This window comes from Chlorocebus sabaeus, chromosome 9 (assembly GCF_047675955.1).
Source record: "Chlorocebus sabaeus isolate Y175 chromosome 9, mChlSab1.0.hap1, whole genome shotgun sequence".
NCBI classification, from domain to species: Eukaryota; Metazoa; Chordata; class Mammalia; order Primates; family Cercopithecidae; genus Chlorocebus; species Chlorocebus sabaeus.
Genome location: NC_132912.1, coordinates 103,699,117 through 103,721,721, shown reverse-complemented (window position 1 = coordinate 103,721,721; position 22,605 = coordinate 103,699,117). Strand labels below are relative to the sequence as shown.

Genomic DNA, 22,605 nt, shown 5'->3' with positions numbered 1-22,605 from the left:
CCGGAAGCGGAAGTCTCGAGGTTTAGTCCCGCCCCCCTCCCCCGCCGCTTAGTCTCCGCGGCCTCCAAGCAGTAGCTATGACTGCGCGCGGGACTCCGAGCCGCTTCTTGGCCAGTGTTCTGCACAATGGACTGGGTCGCTACGTGCAGCAGCTACAGCGTCTGAGCTTCAGCGTCAGCCGCGACGGCGCCTCGTCTCGCGGCGCCAGGTGAGCCAAGGGAAGTGCGCGGGCGCGGGTCGGGGTGGGGGTGGGGGTGGCAACGACTCCCCGGGTAGGTCGCCCCCAGTCAGGGGTCATATTGCTCACTCTCCCGGGTCTTTTAGGGAGTTCGTGGAGCGGGAGGTGATCGACTTCGCCCGACGGAACCCAGGGGTCGTAATATATGTGAACTCGCGTCCGTGCTGCGTGCCCAGAGTAGTGGCCGAATACCGTGAGTGGGGCCGGGCTCCGGCTGGAGGGCGGGATCGGGGGCTCGGCCCGCTAGCCTCCCTCTCTCCTGGTCGCACCGGCCAGCTTCCGCCCACTCACACCCACTCTCACCCCTCTTCTGCTAGTTAACGGGGCTGTGTGCGAGGAGAGCATCCACTGCAAGTCGGTCGAGGAGATCTCAACGCTGGTGCAGAAGCTGGCCAACCAGTCGGGTTTGGACGTGATCCGCATCCGCAAGCCCTTCCACACCGACAACCCTAGCATCCAGGGCCAGTGGCACCCCTTCACCAACAAGCCGACCACTTTCCGCGGGCTATGCCCCCGAGAGGTTCAGGATCCTGCCCCAGCCCAGGTGCAAGCACAGTGAAGAGTTGCTGCACCGACTCCAACCCCAGGCTTTGGACTGTTTCTCCAGTAAAGGTGGTTCTTCCCCTTTGGGATTCCAAGCCCAGGTAAATGGAACCCATCAATGGGCAAGTTGACAGAGGTTCTGCTTGGGATAAAGAAGAGCTGCCTGTTTCTTTCCAGTGCCTGCTTCTAGGGGCAGTGACCTTGTGAACCCCTAATTTTTATCAGTTAGCATCCCTAAAACCTGAGATGAGGAAGACTTAAAGGGTTTTACAGGGCCCTTGTTTTTTAAATCCAAATTGATAATAATGATCTCAAAACACAATGAGAGGTCTGAAGGCTGGCTTCTGAAGAATCCCTGATGTCTTACTGGTACAACCACTGAGCTATGGAGAGCTCTGCTGTGATGGGCTAGGCACTTTATATCTGTGTGAATGTGTGTGTGTATAGATTTATAAAACTGAGGTTAATAAACTTATCCAAAGTCACATTTCAGGTCTGTCTTCAAAATGTGTGCATATGTTCAGCACAAGCTTCAGTTTTCATTATTTTAAAACTAGACGCAGAACATATAACAACCATCAGGTGGTTAGTATTAAAGGCCAAGTGATTAATCTAGGCCTGACCCTTGAAAGGGAGAGGGGAGTTATTTCCTGGCTAACAGGCTTTCTGTGGTCTTAGCTATACATCTCCTTCCTCCCACGTCCCTCTTTGTGCAGAAATAAAATCCATGTCCCTTGAGCCAGCTGGTGGGGGGTGCTGAGAACCTTGGGGAAGGGCAGGAAGGCTGATTAATATTTTCTAGTCTTAGTTTAAAAAGGGGGGATGGTGGAGAAATGAGAGCCAGAAAATAAAAATTTAGAAATCCTCATAAGAATTCTTGAACCGTTGTCATTTTCTTGTCATGCCCTAACACCATGATCAATGAATAGTGTGAACCTTAATAAAGAGACCTGCGTGCCTGCCAAGGAGTCTGGATGGAAGCAGAGGATCCCACTTTCCTCTGCAAATAGTTGTATTAGGGAGCAGAGCCAACCCTGGAAGCAGACATCACTGCGGCAGCTGTATAGGCTCAGGAGCCTGTCCCCTGGTGATCAGGGCTGGGCCCATCTAGATGAAGCAGACTACGCATAGCTGTGGGGAAAGAGGGTGTTTATTAACCAACGGCAGGGGGAGGAGCTGAGCCCAGGCTCCCCACTCTGTCACATGCCTGTTCCACCCACCTGGTGGTAAGTGGGGGCATTCCTAAAGAAGTATAGCCATTCTCACAATAAATACATTCATTGTGGGGTGGAGGTGGGAGAGTTTGGGTGAAGGGCAGTAAAAACGCGTGGGATTCCACGTTCTCAGCTACAAAAATAACAGTCATCCTCACCCGAGGGGAATGGGGGAGCTCAGTCAGAATTGATTGTCCCATATAGGCCTAGAGACTTCAGAGGTCCCTGGACCCTGAAAGTGCCCCGGTGAGGTAGGACAGGGGTAGGAGCTAAGCATCCAAACTCCCAGCCGCTGCCCTTTGCATAGTTCCAAGAACGGGCTTCATATGCCATTGAGACATCAGATTTCTCCTCCCTTTCCCTGCTGTAGTCTAGGGGAAGCGAATGCTTGGTTCCCCCAAAAGAGAGGCTGGCTCATTGAGTGCAGTGTTGGTCATCCATCCTAAGGTAGGGCCTGTGAGGACAGCTAAACGGGAGGGGGATCTCCCTCTGAAATGTCCACGGACCAAACCCAACAGACACAGGTCCAAGGCAGCAAGGGGAGGCTCAGAGGTGCATGTGAGTGGAAATGTAAGCACATGTGTGACACAGGTATGTTGCCACATGTGCATGGGGATAGGACATGCCTGGAGCTCTGTCTCTGATACTCTTGAGAATGACCAAGGAGAGTGGGGAGGCTGATTCACAAGGGCCACACAGGAAGGGAGAGGAGGGGAGTGATGCAGTCTTACCTCCCCAGGCTGGCCCATTCCCAAGCTCTTGACAAAGAGGTCACCACATGGGGCTGGGGAAGAGGACCAGATAGGATGTGGCAATTGGGAGGGTACCCCAAGTCCAGAAGCAGGGATGAAACAAGAATGCACCAGAAGGTGAGGGTAGGGGCACTGCAGCCCAGCCGATAAACATTCTTCCACGTGTGCATGTGAATGTACCCAGGGCTTAGGTGGCTGGCAGAGGTCTTTTCTGGTTTCAGGACCATCCAGCACACAGGGCCATGCAGAGGGTGGTGACATTGAGCCCATATGGACCTGCAGAGCCCTGCCTGGGAGAAAGAGAAAGGGTTTGGGCAGATGAATGGAACAGGAGGATGGAGTCCTCGCCTCTTAAGTGTTTAGGTTAGGGGATAGGAACTGGCTCTGGGTCTGCAGGGCACCTGATCCTGAGGGAGCACCTACCTCTGAGGAGCACCGATGGGCCTGGGCTGCTCACATGTGGGTCTGTGGAGACTGAGGAGGGGGCTTTGGCTGGGCCTGACTGGCCAGCCCTACAGGGACATCAAAAAGTTGGGAAAAGGGCATAGAGTGGGGGGAATGAAGGTAGGGTGGCTGTGTTAGGGAGGCAGTGGCCCAGCCTGGGACAGACAGGCTGGCTTGGAAGAGCATTTGTTCTGGGAGGCTGGGCTCAGACAGAGCTCTCATCTAGCTGCTCCACAAGCTGCGTGTGCTTCCTTTTCTCCAGGATGCGGCTGAGTTCCTCAGCGAAGGAGCAGGGCCCTGCTGGTACTCCATTGTTGCTCTGCCTCAGAAGCACATAGCTATTGCCATTCATCCTTCGCAGCCGGCTGGGCAGTGCCACCAGGCCATTGGTCAGCTCAGCCGGTGGCAGTGGGGGCGGTGGGGGTGGTGGGGCTGGGGCTCCCTCCCCAGGGATGATCTGGAGACAGCTGCCCTCCAGGCCTCCAGCCCCCTCCTCCTCATCGCCCTCATCTTCCTCTCCAGGACACTGGCCTGAGACTGTCTGCAGTTGCACAGCAGATCCTCCTGCCCGGCTGGCCCGACCCAGTGAGTATTTCCGTCGGCGCCCTCGTCTGCCTTCCCGCAGACAGGCCACATAGAGGAGGGAGGAGGCCAGGATGAGACAGAGGCCACCAAGCGCGGCAATGGCTAGCACATAGAGCAGTCTCACATCAGGTGCCAGCTGTGCCCCAGGTGTGTCAGGGGCTTTCGGAGCTGGGGCAGGAGTGGCTGGCCGGACCACGAGGCTATAGGAGGCCAGCAGGGTGCGGAGGCCATTTTCCTCAGCATAGCAGCCATAGTTGCCACTGTGCTCAGGCTGTGCATCTGTCACCAGCAGCCCATCCACACCCACACGGTAGCCACCCTGTCCATCGCTCAGGCCCATGCTTCCATTGAGTAGCCACAAGGCCCGGGCCAGGTTGGATGGCTGGTCACAGGGCAGGAGGACATCATCACCCCGGAGCACAGAGCGGGTCTTCAGTGGTGGTGGTGGCCCTGTGGAGGTTGGGGGAGAGGTCAGTACCAGCCCATCTCAGGAAGGGATTGGAGGTGGCAAGCCAGACTGTTGACTGCCAAGTCCCTGGCACCAAGCACAGAACCCGGAATCACCGTGACAGCTGACCCAGGCTTTGTGCTCATGCTTCCACATAAGGTTCACGTTGGCCCTTCCCAGGAAGCAGGCAGTGCCCTTTTCCATTCTCTCTCCATTCTCTCATCCTCTCCTGTAGTTTCAATTTCTGCCATCTGCCAGTAACTCCTAGTCTCTCCCTCAGACTTCTCTCCTGAGTGCCAGACTTGGATATCTACCATGTGCTGGGCATCTCCATATGAGGTCTCTTGGACACTTCAAAGGCCAAAGCTTTTCTCCCAAACTACGCCAGGTCCTTTCCTTGAATTGCCACCAGTATGAATGGCACCACCAGCCATACAGTTGCTTAAGTCAGAAACCTGGGAGTCTCCCTCCTCTTCTTGTTCGCCTTTTTTTGTTTGTTTTGTTTTTTTGAGATGGAGTCTCATTCTGTCACCCAGGCTGGAGTACAGTGACGTGATCTCAGCTCACTGCAACCTCCGCCTCCCCAGTTCATGCAATTCTCTTGCCTCAGGCTCCTGAGTAGCTGGGATTACAGGCATGTGCTGCCATGCCTGGCTAGTTTTTGTATTTTTAGTAGAGACACGGTTTCACCATGTGGGCCAGGCTGGTCTTAAACTCCCGACCTCAAGTGATCCAACCGCCTTGGCCTCCCAAAGTGCTGGGATTATAGGCATGAGCCACTGTGCCCGGCCCTTCTTCACGTTTGTATCTAACTCTCACGAAGATTCGGTTTCTGGCATCTATCTTAGACCTATTGATCTCTCTCCTTCCATGACTTCTGGCCCACTCTGGCCCCATGTAATCCATTCTCCAAGAGAGGTATTTTAAAAACACAAATCTGATCTTGCCACTCTCCGGCCTAAAACTCTTCAGAGATTTCCTGTTGCTTTTCGGATAAAGACCAAAATCTTCAACATGGTCTTTGCCCACTTGTCCAGCCCATTCTCCTGTCTCTCAAATGTGCCAGCCTCCCTCTGCCTGCTGTTCCCTCTGCTTGCATGTCACCCCATTACCCCATGTCGTCTGCTTGCCTGGCTAACTTGTGGGAGATAGCATAATATAGTATAGTGACCAGAAGCACAAAGTCACGTCAGACTGCTTAGGGTCAGGTTTGAATTCTTTCTTCCTTCCATTCCTTCCATTCCTTCCTTTCCTTCCTTGCATTCTGTCTCTCTCTCTCTCTCTCTCTCTCTCTCTCTCTCTCTCTCTCTTTCTTTCTTTCATGAGGTCTCACTCTGTTACCCAGGCTGGAGTGCAATGGTGTGATCTTGGCTCACTGCAACCTCCACCTCCCAGGCTCAAGTGATCTTCCCACCTCAGCTTTCCAAGTAGCTGGGACTACAGACGTGTGCCACCACACCTGGCTAATTTTTGTATTTTTGGTAGAGATGGGGTTTTGCCATATTGCCCAGGCTGGTCTCCAATTCCTGAGCTCAAGCAATCCACTTACCTTGGCCTCCCAGAGTGCTGAGATTACAGGCGTGAGCCACTGTACTCAGCCAGGTTTGAATTCTGGTCCAGTTTCTTAATAGCTGAATAAGTTTGAGCAATTTACTTATACTCCCTGGGCCTCAGAGAGGTCCCTCATGGGGACGATAATAATGGCACCTTTCTCATAAGAATGCTGTGAGAATAAATGACATCATGCATAGAATTATTTAGATCAGTGCCTGGCACACAGTAAATACTTAATACATCTTAGCTATGATGATTAACTTTTGTTCTTTCTTCAGATATCAGCTCAGTCATCTGATCTCCCTTGGGGAAATACCCATTACGTTCCTGAACCCTTGTCATCTGCTACTTGGCTATAAGCTCTAGAAGTGACAACACACTTCACATCTTGAATGTGTTTCCTAGTTTATAATTCATTTGGGCAGTAAATGTTTGTTGAGCACTTACTCTGTGCCAGGCTCTGCGTTTGAGTCATCCTTACCAAATGCACACAGCCAAAGCCACTCAGATCAAACGTGTACGACATAGCAGTAAATGGCAAAGAGGAGAGGCTGTGCAGCTAGACCCACACTCATATGAGTCACTTACCTGTATCCCTGCTGCTCTCACAGCCTCGATTTCCTCTCTCTATGTCCTGTATCAGTGCTGTCCTGGGACAGAAGATCAGGTTTTATGAACAAGGGGAACTGGGTTTCAGTTTCCCAGTGACAGGGTAGATAGGTCTGTTACCAATAACTAGCCCCTGCACTCCCCCAGGCCTTCCTCCTCCACTCAGGCCACATGTGACTCTCACCCCCCACCACTTCCCACCTGCTTCCCTGGGACCTGTTGGCTATGGTGGTGGCTGCCATGCAGGCATGGGTGCCGGGGTCCCAGCCACAGTAGGGGTCTCGGGCCAAGATGCAGTCATAGCAGGATCGGTAGCGGGAGCAGCTGGAGAGTGGTAGCTGGATGACTCCGCTAGGAGCCCCCACATAGAGGCTGTGCTGGGAGCCGCATAGGACAGTTGGTCAGCAATGCCCCCACTCAAACTTACAGATACACAGCCTCTGCCCAACCTCCCCACTCCCTCCTCCTATTTCAGCAAGCCTATATTAAGGGTCACAGAGAAGGGTTACCTGCATTAGAGAGATGACTAGATTTTCCACAGACTGGGGCTCCCTGAACACTTGTGTCTCTTCAATAATGTGCATCCCAGAGCCCAGGACTACGGCCTTGTGGATCCAGCCATCAGCTGGCATGGAAAGAGCAGAGAGTCAGACCCCAACTATGGGATCTGCTCTCAGCACCCTGCAAGAGGCCTAATAGGAACAGCTTAGGAGTCATGAGGTCCAGAGGTCCAGAACAAGGACTCAGCCAGGAGCAGTGGACCCTCAGGACATTGGGAACTCCAGATTAGTCATGGCAGGAATTAATGGATTCAGAAGCATTAGTGATCAGGGCCAACAGGGATCAGGGATTGGGATCAGAAGCACCTGTGCCCAGAAAGAGCAGGTCATAGGTGGGTCCAGCAGGCGTGGTGACAGGTGTCCCTGTAAGGTGTGTGTAGCGTACATTGCGCTTGAGCAGCAGGGGCCGTCCACGTGTGGGCACAACGGGCCGAGCCATCAGTGGGTGCAACTTTACAAAGTCCAGGACCAGGGATGGCAAGTCTTGGGATGAATTGTAGCCTTGGCTGCGCAATGAATCTGTGATACACTGGGGTAGGGGACAAAGGTGGTGAACCTTGGGACTCCACCACCTGCCTGCCCTCTCCACAAGGCCAGACTCACTGACCCTTCCCTGGGCTCTGTCTGCTCAGCACTGGTCCCAGGCCTGGGCACTCACCGAGCCAGGCCGGGGCTCAGGCACCCCACCCTCATAGCGACCCCAGCGCCGGGAACCATCCTGGTATTCCATATAGGGTCCTGCAAAGACAGCCTGGATCTCTGCCAGGTCATAGCGGCAGATGGCTGAGGCCTCCAGGGTCTTCCTAGGAATGGGACATAGGGCAAGGGGGGCGAGTTACACAGAGTCAAGCCTGCCCCCCAACCCATGCTCAGCCTGAAGCTCACTGTTACCCTGGCCAACCCCAGCTGTAGTCCCACAGGGCCTCTCCTGTGAGTCAGTGGACCACTGCATTCATTCTCTGGCTCTATGTGCTTGATGTGCTTAAAATTCTTGATTCTCTACCTTGATGTGCTTAAAATTCTCACTTTGCCAGCACTTTGAGAGGCCGAGGCCAGTGGATCACGAGGTCAAGAGATCGAGACCATCCTGGGCAACGTGATGAAACCCCGTCTCTACTAAAAATGCAAAAATTAGCCAGGCATGGTGGCATGTGCCTGTAGTCCCAGCTACTCAGGAGGCTGAGGCAAGAGAATCACTTGAACCCAGGAGGTGGAGATTACAGTGAGCCGAGATCGTGCCACTGCACTCTAGCCTGGCAACAGAGCAAGATTCCCTCTTTAAAAAAAAAAAAAAAAAAAAAAAAAAATCTCACTTTGCAGCCAGACCTCCCCACAGTGGATCCTATCTCATCTTCACTGACCTCTGCTCCAGCCCCTATGCTGTCCCCAGTTCCTTGCCTCCCCATTGTCCCTGCACTGACCACTGTGTGCTCAGCGTGAAGGCTGCATAGAAGTGTGTACGGCTTGAGGTTTCAGCATCCAGGCTGCAGACCCCACGCAGTGTCTCATACAGTGGAATGTGGCAGATGAGACGGGCTTTCAGGAAGGATGTCCACTTCTTCTGCAGGATCTTCTTCCCTCCCAGGTCTCCCTGGGGAGGTGGGGGTATGGGTTAAGGGGCCAGGGTCAGAGGTCCAACCTCTATACCTGTGCCCCAACATCAGCCCTATCCACCTTGCAGACACGAGCCACACGGGCCACACGGTGACTGCTGCGGCTCTGAGTGAAGCTGCCAGAGCCCTCCTCAGTGGCACGCTCCGTGAAGAAGTAGTATACCTTGTCGTCGTCACCCACTGCACTGGCCTTGCTCTCCCGCACGAGGACGGAGAACACAAACTCAGCATCTGTGGGTCAGGCAGTTTGAGAGGCTTTTGAGACAGGCTGGGGACCCTTTTCCCCCACTCTGAGGCCTACCCCTCACTTGACAACACACAGGAATGGAATGGACAGGCTCACCTGGGGATTTGGGGGTGGGGTGGTCAGCTGGCCAAGGGAGTAAAAATGAAGAAATAGTCCCCTACCCCCCATCATCCTGTGCCTCATCCTCCTAACCATTGAGCCAATGCATTGGTGTCTCCTCAGTTCTCAGGGAGTGTGGGTGGCGGCTCCGACGGATGTCGGGAATGCTCCGGAATTCATACCGAGTGGCTGTGTAGAGGCCTCCATCTGGCGTGGGGACATTCCAGGCATGAGACATGTCATATACAACAGGGCACATGACATATACATGGTGGCAGGTCCTAGAGATGAGATCCACATCTTAAAAACATCATGCTTGTGATAGGGAAGAGGGCCTGCTCACCAATGATGAGGCCTGTGAAGCCACGGGCTGGGTCGTAAGGACACTTCTCCTTCCCCTCCTCAAAGCTGGTTGGCAAGGTGAAGGCCTCAGCATCCTAGGGAACAAGGGACCAGCAGTAACTGGTTCAGAGGACAGGTAGGGACAGTGGCTCCAAGTCAGATCAGTCTGGGGTCAGGGATCAGCAATCAGGGCTAGGGGCAGGTTGTATGGCAGATGCACCTGACAGCAATAACTTAAGCATCCCCTGAGAATGACCTTATGGCCTAAAAACAATGTATGTTTGGAGTTCCAAATCTGCGAGTGGGCAACCCAGAGATTCACTCCTTATCTATGAAGAACATATGAGCCTCTAGCCCATCCTGTGGAACACATGCCATCCAGGGGATCAAGTCCCTTTGTTTTGGGTTAAATGAAGTTTGCCAGGTGGAGGTGATTGGGGGAGGCTGCTAAGTGAAAATGCTATATAAACTGCATGCTTTTTACAAAGGGGAGTGGTTCTTCAGTGCAGCCCGCCACCACAGGACTGCCCTGTATGGAAGTCCCCTTAATAAACCATCCGTCTCCTTCACTGGCTCTGAGACTCCTCTTTGGCATCTTGAACATTATCCCATCCCTAATGAAGTCAACAGAGATCTAGCACAACACAGGTATACTCACAATTGCTGCACAGAGGGGCTGGAAGGCGTGAGTCCCACATGCATAGAGGTGGGTGGAATTGAGCCGCTGCAGGAACCGCACATGGTTAAAGCACTCTGTCTGTGGGATGAGGTGGAGAGGGCTGTGAGCCCCCTGCCTGACTAGAGGCCTCCTCCATTAGTCTAGCTTGTAGTTTGGCTTTTGTCCCTACCCACAGGACAAATTGTTCTTTCCAAGATACCTGTGATCCTTCTCACTGCTCCAGAATATTTCCTGGAACTCACTCTCCTTGGCCTCCCACTAACATGACACTGTTTCTCTCCTCTCCCTCAGATTATCTGACACCACTTTGCCAATATCTCCTGTGTCTCTTGCAGTTCCCTCCACCCCTCGTTCAAGAGCTGCCAGGGATTCCACCATCCTGAGGTGCTTCTCCTCTCCCATTCAGCTCCTTCTCAGCAACTCTTTCTATTCTTGGAACTCCTGCCCTCCCCGCTGGGGTGATACAACCAAATCTCTCCCTAGATGCCAGCTCGCTCTCCACCTGATATCCCAGGGATGCTTTAAACTCACCTTGTCAGAAGCCAAGTTCATCCCCTCCTCTATAACCTACATCTTTCCTAAACCTGTTTATCCAGTCTTTCCCACCTCACTTCATCCATCCTACGACTCAACTTAGAAGCCAGGAATCATCCTTGCTGCTTCCTACTTTCTCACCCCCACATTCAGTCCCTCTCCACAATTAATTCATTGTCCTAAATGTCTCTTGACTTGGTCCACTTTGACTCCACCAACAGCACCCAGTCCAAATGACCACCATGACTTCTTCCTTAGACAACTGCAGTTGTTACCTAATAGCTCCTCCCAACCTTCTCTTTTATAAAAATGACTTTTATAACAGCTATTTATTCAGTCAATGATGAATATATGTACATAGTATAAAACTCAGAAAGTACAAAGGGGTATGTTATAAATAAGGAGTCTCCCATTTATCCCTGTCTCCTAGGTTGCCTGCAAAGAAGACTGCTGTTACTATTGTCTGAAGTTTCCTTCCAGAGATATTTTACCAAACAACACACTTTTGCTACTCTCCAACCACTTTCCAAGGGATATTCTAAAAATGTAAACCTAGTCAGGTGTGGTAGCTCACACCTGTAATCCCAGCACTTTGGGAGACGGAGGTGGGAGGATCACTGGAGCCCAGGAGTCCAAGACCAGTCTGGACGACAGAGCAAGACCTCATCTCTATGTGGTGGCATGCACCTGTAGTCCTAGCTACTTGGGAGGCTTAGGCAAGAAAATTGTTTGAGCCCAGGAGGTCGAGGCTGCAGTGAACCACTGCACTCTAACCTGGACAACAGAGTGAGACCATGTCTGAAAAAAAAAAGTCAAGTGGATCACACCACTGTATCGGCTCATCGGTGACCTGAACATAGAGTCCCACATGCTCCTAGCCCTGTGTGATGGGACTCTGCCCCTTCCTCTGGCCTCACTCACCCCACTCCAGTCACACTGGTCTTCTCTGCCTGTCAAATGCCCTCAGCTGCCAGTCTCTTGACTCCTTTGCCATGTTAATGATTCCTCCTCTTGCCTGTTACCCAGGGTTTAAATCCATACAGGCCTCTTTTGTCTCTTCCTGCTCCCTCACCTGGTATAAGCCAGTGGCATCTGTCCCTCCTCTCCATAAGCCTGCTCAGGTCCCTTCCTCTGACCCAAATGATGCCCCAGCCTCCTCACTGCTTTTCCTGCCTCCAGACTCACCCTATTTTCATCCATCCAGTGCCTGGGGCCAGAAAAATATTCCTATAGTGATGTTTCCCCAAGATGTTTATTTATTTATTTTTTTAATTTAATTTTTTTTTTTTTTTGAGATGGAGTCTCGCTCTGCCACTAGGCTGGAGTGTAGTGCGTGATCTCAGCCCACTGCAACCTCCGCCTCCTGGGTTTAAGAGATTCTTCTGTTTCAGTCTCCGGAGTAGCTGGGACTACAGGTGTGTGTCACCACGCCCGGCTGATTTTTGTATTTTTAGTAGAGACAGGGTTTCACATGTTGGCCAGGCTGGTCTCGATCTCTTGACCTCGTGATCCACCCGCCTCGGCCTCCCAAAGTGCTGGGATTATAGGCCTGAGCCACCACGCCCAGCGGATGTTTACATTTTTTAAAGCGGGGTAGGGAGGTATTCTCTGCTCAAATAACTTTAGAAACCACAGGTGAAACCTATCTTTACTGGGGTACTTCCTAGAGCCTGAAGGATGTTGCTGTGCATTGTGGGACTGGACATGCAGTGTTTCCCAAACTCATTTGACATTTATACCCCTCCTTTGAAAATTAGTGTTCCTCAGAACATGCTTTGGGAACTGTTCTATAAAGCCTTGCTATCCAAAGTGTGGTCTGGGGACCAGCAGCATCAACTTCACTTGGGAGCTTATTAGAATTGCAGACTTGGGCCCTTCCCCAGACCTACTGAGTTTGGCACCTGCATTTATAATATATTTGGGTGATACATTAAAGTTGGAGCCTCTAAAATATCAAATTGTGAGGGTGTTCACTGTCACAGAATAAAACCCAAACTCCCAGCTGGGCATCTGTGGCATTCCATGACCTGGTTCCACCTGCCTCCCCAGCCCTGTTTTCTACTCGTGCTGCACCAAGAGGCAGTCTTCGATGGAAGCTCTTGGAGATGCCTTTTTAAATGCAGCTGTCCCAACACCACCCCTGGCCCACCTTGGCCCAGTGGACCTTGGGAATGTTTTTTTGTTTTTTTTTTAATTAGAGATGGAGTCTCATTATATTGCCCAGGCTGGCCTCGAACTCCTGGGGTCAAGTGATCCTCCTGCCTTGGCCTCCCAAAGTGTTGAGATTACAAGTGTGACCCACCATGCCCAGCCCAGGGTTGTTTATTTTGTAAAAGCTCTCCAGATACAGCCATTACATAGCCAGACATGGGACCCTTGGAGACACCCTATTCTTTAGCTGGAAAGGGCTGACGCTTCATTAATGCCTCTCCATGGAATACTGGGTATTTGAACTATTCCTTGACCAAAGCCTCATTTTTCTCATCTGCAAAATGTAGGATAATACCATTTCATAGGGTTATTTTAGAATTAACTGAGATAATAGCTAAATCAGCACTTACTATAGATGGTCCCTGACTTAACAATGGTTCAATTTATTATGATGGCTTTAATGGGAAGTAACCCCATCCTAAGTAAGCATCTGTAGAGGTTACTTACTGTTTTTTGTTGGTCTGTTTTTTTGAGACAGGGTTTTGCTTTGTTGTCCAGGCTGGAATGTAGTGGCTTAATTATAACTCACGTAGCCTCAACCTCCCAGGCCCAAGTGATACTCCCACTCAGCCTCCCAAGTAGCTGGGACTACGGGTGCATGCCAGCATACTTGGCTAATTTTTTTTTTTTTTTTTTTGGTATATTTTTTGACACAACAGGTCTCGCTGTGTTGCCAGGGCTGGTCTCGAACTCCTGGACTCAAGCTGTTCTCCCACCCTCAGCCTCCCTGAGTTGTTGGGATTACAGATGTGAGCCACCACATCCAGCCTACTTATTGTTATCATGATTATTTGGGATCCCAGAGGAGATGAAGATGCCATTGCAGGACAAGCTAGTAGGCCACCAGATGTTTGAATTAGAAGTACTGTGCCCAGATGCCAGGTGCAATGGCTTACATCTGTAATCCCAGCACTTTGGGAGGCCAGGGTAGGAGGACTGCTTGAGGCCAGGAGTTCAAGACCAGCCTGGGCAACATAGCAAGACCCTGTCTCTACAAAAAATAAAATACTTAGCTCGGCGTGGCATATGCCCGTGGTCCTAGCTACTCAGGAGGCTGAAGTGGAAGGATCCCCTGAGCCCAGGAGTTTAAGGTCACAGTGAACTATGATTATGTCACTGTGCTCCAACCTGGATGACAGAGTGAGACCCAACCTCAAAAACAGAAAAAAAAGAAATGCTGTGCCCATGGCTTGCCACTCTGGCAATACTTACAATGTTTACTGTGGTTGCTGAGATTTACTGGCAGGTCTGTACCTACCCATCTGTCAACAATCCTGGCATCCCTGATTGAGGAAGAAGAGGAGGAAAGGAGCTGGGGACAGGGCAGACCACATACCTGGTTGTTTTTCCCTTTTTGATGACATTTGCTTTGCATCTCTGGAGAGGCTTCCCAGTGGATCTAGTGGGGGCAAAGGGAATAGGCTGATGCATTGACCCCAATACCTATTACTCATAGGACCAGGCAATAGGACCCCACGGAGCTGGGGAAATTGGGGTGAGGATCAATTTCAGAAGGAACATTGAATGCAAGGGACACCTGGGCTGGGAAGGGCAATGCTGTCTGACCAGGGGACTATGGAAGGCTTGGCAGGGTTTTCAGGAAGTTGAGGTCCCAGGGAGCTGGATGAGGATGGAGACCCTCTGGGTGGTCCAGGTTCCAGGGCCTGACCTCTTTGTGAGCCCCATCTCCTATGTCGTTGGCACTGAGAGAGAACAGGGCACCTCGGGCTCCCACCAGCAGCCTTGCTGAGGCCTCCTCCAGGAGCAGTGTTGAGTAGTTCTGGGCTTGGCCCTCGAAGTGCCGGGTCCCAGAGAGCTCTGGGGAGAGCAGGTACAGTGAGTCTAGTTCTGGGGTGCCTTCCCACCCCCAGCCCTGGTTCCTGCTGCCTTTTGAGGTTGAGGGTCTAACCTTCATAGGGTATGGTCATCCGAGGGGTGGCATCTAGTTCTCTAGATGGTCTCCGCAGTGAGGGTCCTGGGACTGCGGTTGCTGTAAGGATGCTCAGGAGGAGGGGCCACAGCCTCCCCCACATCTTCCTGGGGAGGCCCAGACTAACAAGACCCCCAAAGGGAGCCAGAGTCACAGGTTGTAGGGGCAGGGATTGGGAAGCACAGTCACAGAGGTCAAAGTCCAAGGAAGTCACTTGGAAGGTCAGGGGTCATAAGCTCATGGGAGTCAAGGAATCATGGGGCCATGGGGGGTCCTGGAATCGGGGGGACATGGAGTCACAGGGTTGTGTGGCCATGGAATCCCAGCTAAGAGGTCAGAAGGAGGGAGGGATCACATGCCTTTCTGCATCAAATGCAAACTCCATGGTGAGAGGGAGTTGTGAACTTCTAGAGGGGTTGTAGGTTACTGATGGGGTCACCCTGCCCCCGACAGTAGAGCTAGTCCTGGTTTTCTGAGGTCCGTTTTCTGAAGAAAAAACAGGGAGAAAAAAAAGCTCTTTGATCTGTATGTGGGTGGAAGATGGATGGCATTACCCAGACTTCAGGGGGCACTGAAGGAAGGAGGCCCAGCATCCACAGAACGCCCACGACAGGAGCAACTCACAATCATTCTGTCTATCCCTTTGCTCTGATGCTGGAGGCTGGGGTGGAACTTACCTTCCTTACAAGACCCTAGACACCCACAACCCAAACCCAAGGTCATGACCCTCTTCTGGCCAAGTCAGAAGCTCCGCTAGGCCCTCAAGTCAAAGGAGCTGGGGTTCTCTGAGAGAATGCCTGCTTCTCTCAACAATGAGATGCAACTCGGTCAGCAGCTGCCCCTGCTGCCTGCGGGGGTGCCTTATGCAGGAAGGCCTGACCAGAGAGGTTTAATGGGCCTTTGTTTATTTTGTCTTGCTTTCCCTTTGTTTTTTCTTTTCCCTGGCCTGAGAGCTCCCTCTGGAATTTCTCTTTAATTATAACTTCTCCTTGGTATTCCTCTCTAAGGGGGTACACATCTCTGCCCATGCCAGTCTGTACTGCACCCTCTGGCTAGGCATCCACACATGTCCCTACCTGCAGGTAGGCATTCACAGGCATTGGGGTGGGTACCTAGGGTCCCCCTGGTTGCACAGGTGTAATGTCTGTGCAGGAGGCTGTAGTGTGCATGGCCAGTTGAGACATAAGCAATGTGAAGAAGGTAAATGATGGGATCCCTGAGCCCTTGGACCCTCCCTCAAGCCAACCAGTTGGGGAGGGAATGGGGGTGGGTGGTGGGCCTCTCCCAACCCCTGTAACAGGCCTCCTAATCACCAAGGGTTTCCTTGAAGAGTTCCTCGGCTGGGTGAGGTGTGGAGAGACCTAACCCATTCCATCTCATCTGTCACCCACAGGCAGGGCCAGAGGGTGCCACTGGTGCCTCCTCTCCCAGGTCAAATATTAACTATCTGGCCTTGGAAAGAGGGGAGGAATCAGGAACTGGCCAGAGGGATAACAGGAGCATTTATTCAAGAGGTAAAGGTCAGCACTGCAGGGACAGAGCCCTGAGGGGGAGAGTCGACTATGAAAGGGAGAGAAGAGGATTCCCTGATCCTGAAAGGATATAGGCTCCCTGTTTGGGAGCTGGGACAGCAGGAAGCTTCAGGCAAGCTGGCCATGCCCCACCCCTCCCTGTGGAGGCACACCTGTTTACCTTTGGGACCTCCTATTTGCTCAGTGCAAAAGGCATGTGTGTGGGGAGCATTATGGCTAGGAGGAACATGCCCCAGGTTAGAGGAGCCACTCAGTGTGGTGCATGTCACACTTACAGTTTGAGAGTCACATGGGTGACTCTTAGGAAGATGATGTACACGCACATGGATGCGCACACACACACACATACACATTCACAAGGAGGACTGTGAACACATGGATTCACAGGGGTCACTCACACACTCACAGGGAGGTTTGTGCACACATATGCTCACACAGAGGGCCACAGCCACAGGTAATCATACATATTCACATGTGAAGTTGAATTTACATGCCCATCCATTCAGCAGGTCACACAGCCTCAGAGGTTGAGGAGAGATAAACCCACACATATGGGTTTCTGTCAAGGATGGTGCACCTATTCAACAGGAGGGTCCTATCCATATACATGTATGTGTGGGGACATGCACACAAACCCACTGATGTAGTGGGCCAGGCAATCATGTTCACAGAAGGGTCAAGTACATGTGTGTTCACACAGAGTCCTTGAACACACAACTACATCCATGCAGAGAGAAGCACACATGCATACAGGGGTCCAGTTTTCACCACAGGCTTGGGGGCTGCTAGTGTCCACTGGGGTGAGATGCAGAGCAGAACCCTGCCTGCGTTCCTGAAAGTCCCAATTCTAAGGCCCAATTTCAAGTGTGTGTGTGTGTGTGTGTGTGTGTGTGTGTGTGAGAGAGAGAGAGGGGGGTGATGGGGGAGGCTTCTGACCTTGGATGGTCAGATGGGATGGGTGCATGAGTCAAGGCCGCTCTACAAGGGAGGGAATGGGAAACTAACCCAGGCAGGAGGAGGCCCCTAGCTTTAGCAAAGGAAAGATGGAATGGAATGCATAACTTAGTCCTCCTCCACCCCGATGTATATTGCAGTTCTAGAGGTAGGAGACGGGCTGGCGCTCTCAACCTCCACTTAACCTGTTGGGAGGGGGCGGGGCTAAGTGGGCGGGGCGGAGCATACCACCCCTCCCTTCAGTGGCGAAGCGGGTTTAAGGTCTCCTGTCCACGCCCCACACTCCACCCCAAGTTCCACAGTTCGAGTTCTTCCCCAGGGCCAGCCCCTTGAACTCTGATCACCTTCCCTCTATTAGATCCTGGGGTGGAGGGAATTGGGGAGGAGAGACCCTTAAAACAGGATCAATGGAGGATCAGCAGGCTTTCGACCTTCATCCCAGATGTCCACCTGCCTCGTGTAGGCGGTATCTCCCTCTGCCTAGTAGGATGGTGGTCTCTTCTGGCTTGAGAGAGCCCCTCCCCCGGTACCCCCTCCCTACAACATCCTGGACAATCCGCGGTTCTCTCCCTTCGTCAGGTCTAACCTCAGTCTCTACTGCTGCAGCTCGAGGACAAGCTCTCCTTCGATCCCGCCGGACGCCGGGAGACGTGACCCAGATCCTGGGGAACACTGTTCACCACGCGGACCCCTCCCCATGCTGGTCCCCGACTCCGTGATGGCCGGTCTGCACCCTGCGCAGCCCGAGGCCTGGCCCGCGCCCCTCTAGAGCCTTCATGCAGAATCGGGGGACTTGGCGGTGAGAAAGGCCTGGCCCAGCTTGGAGGGTAGAATGGACGTGGGGGAGGCCTTGCCCGACCCCCAGCCCGAAGCCCCTGACTCAGGCCAGGCCGCCGCCCGCACTCCCCACCTTGCTCACCTTTGCGCTTGGATCCAGGGCCATAGAGACAGCGACGCGCGGCTCCGCGGCCCCACAGCACCAGCTGCGAGAGGAAGGGGCCGCGGCTGGAGGCGGGGCGGGGGCTGGAGGCGGAGCCGGGGGTGGGGCGGGGTCCTGGAAGGCGGGGCCGACTGGGTGGGGTGAGGGGAAGGTCGCCGTTCTCTTCTTTGCGCCCCCTGCTCTAGCACAATAGAGGCGGTTTGAGAGCGAGGCTCACACACAGCCTTCGGCCATCCGGCGACCCCGCGCCTCTAGGCGCTACGGCCCTGATAATCGCCCCCTGGTGGTGGCCTCGCCACCCCGTGCACCCTCCACATGCTTATAGCCCGCCCTCTCCTCCCCTGTAACCCTAGGATCCCCCCGACTTGCCTACTGCTGGGGACGTGCAAACCTGCCCTGGCGTTGAGGGGTTGGGGGACCCTCTCGGAGGGCCTTCTGGCCTGTCCTCTAACCTGGACTTCACTCCCTGCGCTCCTGCCACTCGCTTCTGCTCTAGGACGTGGAGGGAAGGCTACCCTAGGTGGAGACTGGAGGTTGGGGAAGCTCTGAACACAAGGAAGGGGCTTGATTCCCAGCTTCAGGGGCTGTTCAGCTTGAGCTATACGTGGGAGAGATGGGGTCAGGCCTGAAGGGGATGAAGTAACAGCTTGACCTGAAAGGCACACAGAAAATGCTTTTTCTGGATAAATAAGCCACAAGCATTCGCACCTGTTCACTCACCAAATCTTAACCCTAACCTAGGCTCACCTCAGGGACTGGGTCATTCAAACACTTGCCTTCCCCTCCAGCTCATCTTGGGCACCATTCTTATCCAGAACTTAGAGTGCATCCTTCTAGGCAATCAAATACCCTGTCCTTCCCAGATTCAATCACCTTACCCAGTAGCAATCTAGGAAACCCCTCACAATCAACTCCCCAACTCCTTTAACTCAATTAGGATGGTCCTTCTGTGCAAACTTGGGTCCTGCCTCCTTTAATAGGTCACAGCCTATTAAAGTGAACTTAGCCCCTATAGTCCAAACAAAACCTGCATTCAGGCTCTGACCCAGCCTGGTCCTTCCTCCTCCATCCATGACAGTATTCATGTGGGCTCAAGAGATGGACCAAAATGATAAAGTCCACAGGAACATATGTGATTGACTCTTGCACATGCCTAGGAGTCAGAACAGGATTCAAGTGGCACATTTAACCAAAGGAACCTTGGGAAAGACACTTCATCCTTCTTTCTGGATTCCCCAAAGCTCACAGTTTGGCACTGAATCATATACAATCTCGTAGTTTGGATGGCTGTGTGTGACTGCAGACTGCTAGACAGCAGGGCCCACATCACAGTTCCACCTCCCCCAACACTCTGCAAATAGGATATGTGTGGCGGGGAGAGGGAAGGTAGCTGGGGAGAAACACAATAAAAAATGTACACATGCTTTTACAAAGAATATCCTGCTTCATTTTTTATTTGTACCCTCATCCCATCCTGAGGAATTTATAGCCCCATTTTATGGATAGGGAAACAGGCTCTAAGACATTAAGTAACTTGTCTTGAAATTCATTCTTGTGTTTACAGAGAGGACAATCAAGACTGGAAAAGTCTGAGAAGGAGGAAGCAGGGTAAGCCCGAAGGGGAAATACCATTGGCAAAGGTAGAAATGTTCAAGCTTATGCACAGGCTTGTGTTCGAGGCACTAGGGAAGACGCATGAAAGAGGGCAGTTTGATTTGATGAAATTGCAGTGGGTAGGGGGGTTCCTAGTGGGAAATAAAAGGGAAAAGTCAGCTAGTAGTTTGAAAAAGACCACAGAAGAAAATCCTGAGATGATGGACTGAGTAAGGAAGTCTGAGCTGGGAAGACCAGTTAAGGCAGGGCTAAGAAAGATAAATCTGCAGTCCTTATTAGAAAGTGGATTGGTGGTAACAGTGGAGGCAGGGTAGGAAGACTGCTGGTCCCTCAGTACCAGATAGGAGAGCAATTCAACTGTAGGGGCCCAGAAGGCTAAGAGGCACAGCTTCCTAAATGTTCACAGAACCTGCAGTGCTGACTTCAGATACCTCTGGGGGTGGCAAGTAGGCCAATGCGGCAGGCTCAGTAACTCACTCAACTTTATGAGTCAAGCTTTGCTCCTCTGAGGTGCTGATGGCAAACTCAGATATTGTTAAATGAGTAAAATGTGTGTGATTTCAACTATCACTGGACAGTTACTTCAGTACTTTTGATACCAGACCACAATCCATTTCCTTCTGCTATCCTCCCAGTGAAATCTCTAACGGCAATTCATGGAGCTGTCTATAGGAAGCCCTTTTGATTGATAGTACATCTCTCTGCAAATCCAGCTGATAAAATAAGAACGGGGGAATACTGACAAACAGTGGAAAAGAAAACTAGAAATCAAATAAAGAAATTAATCCTAACCCAGCCATAAATCTGCATCCTGGGACACAGGCAGGTCATTCTTTGAACAGGCTGTCACTCATCCATAAGGTCACTACCCTGGCTGCTTCACAGGGTGGCTGTGAGAGGATTCCATTTGGAAACCTTCTGGAGAACTTCAGACACACAGAAAAGTATGAGTTTTGTTTTTGCTATTCTATTTTCCCCAACTTTGCTGTAAGAAAGTGGCTGAGAGTAGTGCTGGCCGTCTTCAGCACTTTGCACAGAATAGTTACTCACTGTAGCAGGGATCCTAGGTGAAGGGGGTGGGTATGAATTCCTGAAACTTGAGCAGGTTCCCTGAAGCAAGAGAACTCTGGCCTAGTCAAGCTGTCCTGCTTCCTGTTCAATGTGGCAGCATTTCTGTTCCTGCTTTGCCATCTCCATCTTTGGTTTGCCCAGCACTTTCCCTTTAGGTGGTGTGATCTTTATTTTGGCCATATATATAGCTGAGGAGCTTCTTCTGTAGGGGATGTCACCAGTGCAGCAATGCAGAAGTCTCATTATTCCACTGTGCCTCAGAAGCCTGTTTTGCCTGTTAAGTTTTCCTCCCAGCCAGTTGTCTTGGAGTCAGACCCAAAGCTGGGCCTTCTGGTTTGCCCTCTCTTGACTCCAGCCTAGGGAATGGTTAGCAAGGGAAAGGGAGTGTGAGGACATTTCCACAAATGCTGGAAAACCACCACCTATCACCAATTTCTCACCTTTAGCATGCTGGCTTTTAAAAAGTGAAAATTTTAATTAAAAAAAATCAGCAGGGATAGCTGGACAGAGAAGCCTCTGGAGCTCCCGGTATCCAAAGGAATAGGGTACACTTACAACTATAATTTTTGGAGATATGGTTTGCTCAGATGTCAGTACACCCTGAGGTGTCTGCTTAAGATCAATTCTGTCATCAGATAAAAGCCTTGTTTGAGCAGCAAGCATTTGCTGAGTTCTTGCTATATGCCAGTCACGGTACTAGGCACTTTTCATGCATTAGCTCACTTAGTCCTCACAAACCCTGAAACAGACACTGTTATTATTCCTTTTAACAGATGAAGAAACAGTGAGTTTAAGTAATCTGGCAAAGATCAAAAGGCTAGTGTGATGAATCTGGGATCTGAGGTCAGGCCTTGGGCAAGGTCAAGGCCCTCAACTTGTATAAGGTTGTGCTGCCTGCTCTCTAGTAAGTACTTACGGCAATGTCTCTGCTTCTGCCTGGGCTGTCATCCCTCGTCCCTCTGCCCCACTGTCAGAGAAAAATGCTCCCATTTAGTCTCTTTCTAACCAGCCTGTCAGAAGGGAGAAATACTGGCATGGTTTTGGAACTCAAGGCCTCTGATAATGCCTAGGCCTTCTATGAGCTCCAAAGTTTCTCCTATGAGGTTTCAACCTCTGCCTCCCAAATTGGCATACCCAGAACTTATCTGCTTGGCAGGTTGGAGGTGATCTCAAGCCCTGCTTCTGGATTGTACAGCTTCTTCTTTCTTGGTCCTGGGCTCAAGAACAAGGGAGTCAGGTTAAGGGTATTTGTTTCTAATTCTCTTTGCCCAAGAACAGAAAGTATTTTAACCTGGATGCCAGGAGGTAAGATTCATGAGGGCTCTGTGTTGTTCACCACCAAATCCTTATTGAATCCTAAAGAGTGCCTAGCATGTAGTTGAGACTCAATTGTTAGAATGAATGGTGGAATGATAGCCGGGCGTGGTGGCTCACGCCTGTAATCCCAGCACTTTGGGAGGCCGAGGCGGGCGGATCACGAGGTCAGGTGATAGAGACCATCCTGGCTAACATGGTGAAACCCCATCTCTACTAAAAATACAAAAAATTAGCCGGGCGTAGTGGCAGGAGCCTGTAGTCCCAGCTACTCGGCAGGCTGGAACAGGAGAATGATGTGAACCCGGGAGGCGGAGCTTGCAGTGAGCCGAGATCGTGCCACTGCACTCCAGCCTGGGCGACAAGAATGAATGGTGGGATGAACACAGTGAATGAGGTAAGAATGAGATTACTGAATTCCTGATTGCAAAGTATACGGCAATTAACTGGGTTATATAAAAGTGAACTGTGTACAATGTTGGCTTTATGTTTTCCAGAAACCGGAGACATCAAGCTAAAAAACTGGACAATCCAAAGCAAGAAGAAATGTTTAAAAACCAGGGGACTGGGGTGGGGTG

The 22,605-nt window shown here is 51.7% G+C and overlaps 2 protein-coding genes and 1 long non-coding RNA gene across 8 annotated transcripts; 2 read left to right on the top strand and 1 right to left on the bottom strand.

The window, feature by feature from the left end:
• The first annotated feature begins 11 nt into the window (after positions 1–11).
• On the top strand, positions 12–1,273 carry MRPL43 (mitochondrial ribosomal protein L43). Its single transcript, XM_007963863.3, has 3 exons — positions 12–208; positions 325–431; positions 556–1,273. The coding sequence occupies exons 1-3, from the start codon at positions 78–80 to the stop codon at positions 795–797; spliced, it is 480 nt and encodes a 159-aa protein (XP_007962054.1). The 5' UTR covers positions 12–77; the 3' UTR covers positions 798–1,273.
• A 640-nt stretch (positions 1,274–1,913) lies between these two features.
• SEMA4G (semaphorin 4G) lies at positions 1,914–18,122 on the bottom strand. Of its 5 annotated transcripts, none has more exons than XR_005244202.2 (16): positions 18,008–18,122; positions 14,582–15,088; positions 14,342–14,490; positions 14,009–14,071; positions 9,907–10,005; positions 9,250–9,343; positions 9,000–9,113; positions 8,622–8,791; positions 8,369–8,538; positions 7,606–7,750; positions 7,254–7,476; positions 6,897–7,012; positions 6,589–6,764; positions 6,367–6,428; positions 3,171–4,226; positions 1,914–3,037 (listed from the first exon to the last, which is right to left on the bottom strand). XR_005244202.2 is itself a non-coding variant. In XM_007963864.3 (15 exons), the coding sequence occupies exons 2-15, from the start codon at positions 14,703–14,705 to the stop codon at positions 3,397–3,399; spliced, it is 2,535 nt and encodes an 844-aa protein (XP_007962055.3). In that variant the 5' UTR covers positions 14,706–15,088; positions 18,008–18,122; the 3' UTR covers positions 1,914–3,396. The 5 variants fall into 5 exon arrangements, 3 of the variants coding, with proteins under 3 accessions (XP_007962055.3, XP_007962056.3, XP_007962057.3); XR_012094033.1 differs by having other exon boundaries at positions 6,604–6,764; XM_007963864.3 differs by having other exon boundaries at positions 1,914–4,226.
• On the top strand, positions 3,710–22,593 carry LOC103216396 (uncharacterized). Of its 2 annotated transcripts, none has more exons than XR_005244203.2 (4): positions 3,710–3,776; positions 17,695–17,887; positions 19,593–19,636; positions 22,525–22,593. It is a non-coding gene; the product is annotated as an uncharacterized lncRNA (long non-coding RNA). The 2 variants fall into 2 exon arrangements; XR_005244204.2 differs by having other exon boundaries at positions 17,668–17,887.
• The last annotated feature ends 12 nt before the right edge of the window (positions 22,594–22,605 follow it).

Excerpts from the sequence above, each read along its gene's own strand:
- MRPL43 (XM_007963863.3), top strand. The coding sequence starts at position 78 with ATGACTGCGCGCGGGACTCCGAGCCGCTTCTTGGCCAGTGTTCTGCAC. Across the intron at positions 209-324 it reads GCCTCGTCTCGCGGCGCCAG|GGAGTTCGTGGAGCGGGAGG; the intron begins GTGAGCCAAGGG and ends CGGGTCTTTTAG. Across the intron at positions 432-555 it reads CAGAGTAGTGGCCGAATACC|TTAACGGGGCTGTGTGCGAG; the intron begins GTGAGTGGGGCC and ends CTCTTCTGCTAG.
- SEMA4G (XM_007963864.3), bottom strand. The coding sequence starts at position 14,705 with ATGTGGGGGAGGCTGTGGCCCCTCCTCCTGAGCATCCTTACAGCAACC. Across the intron at positions 10,006-14,008 it reads AAAAAGGGAAAAACAACCAG|ACAGAGTGCTTTAACCATGT; the intron begins GTATGTGGTCTG and ends CTCATCCCACAG. Across the intron at positions 9,344-9,906 it reads AGCCCCTCTGTGCAGCAATT|GATGCTGAGGCCTTCACCTT; the intron begins GTGAGTATACCT and ends CTTGTTCCCTAG.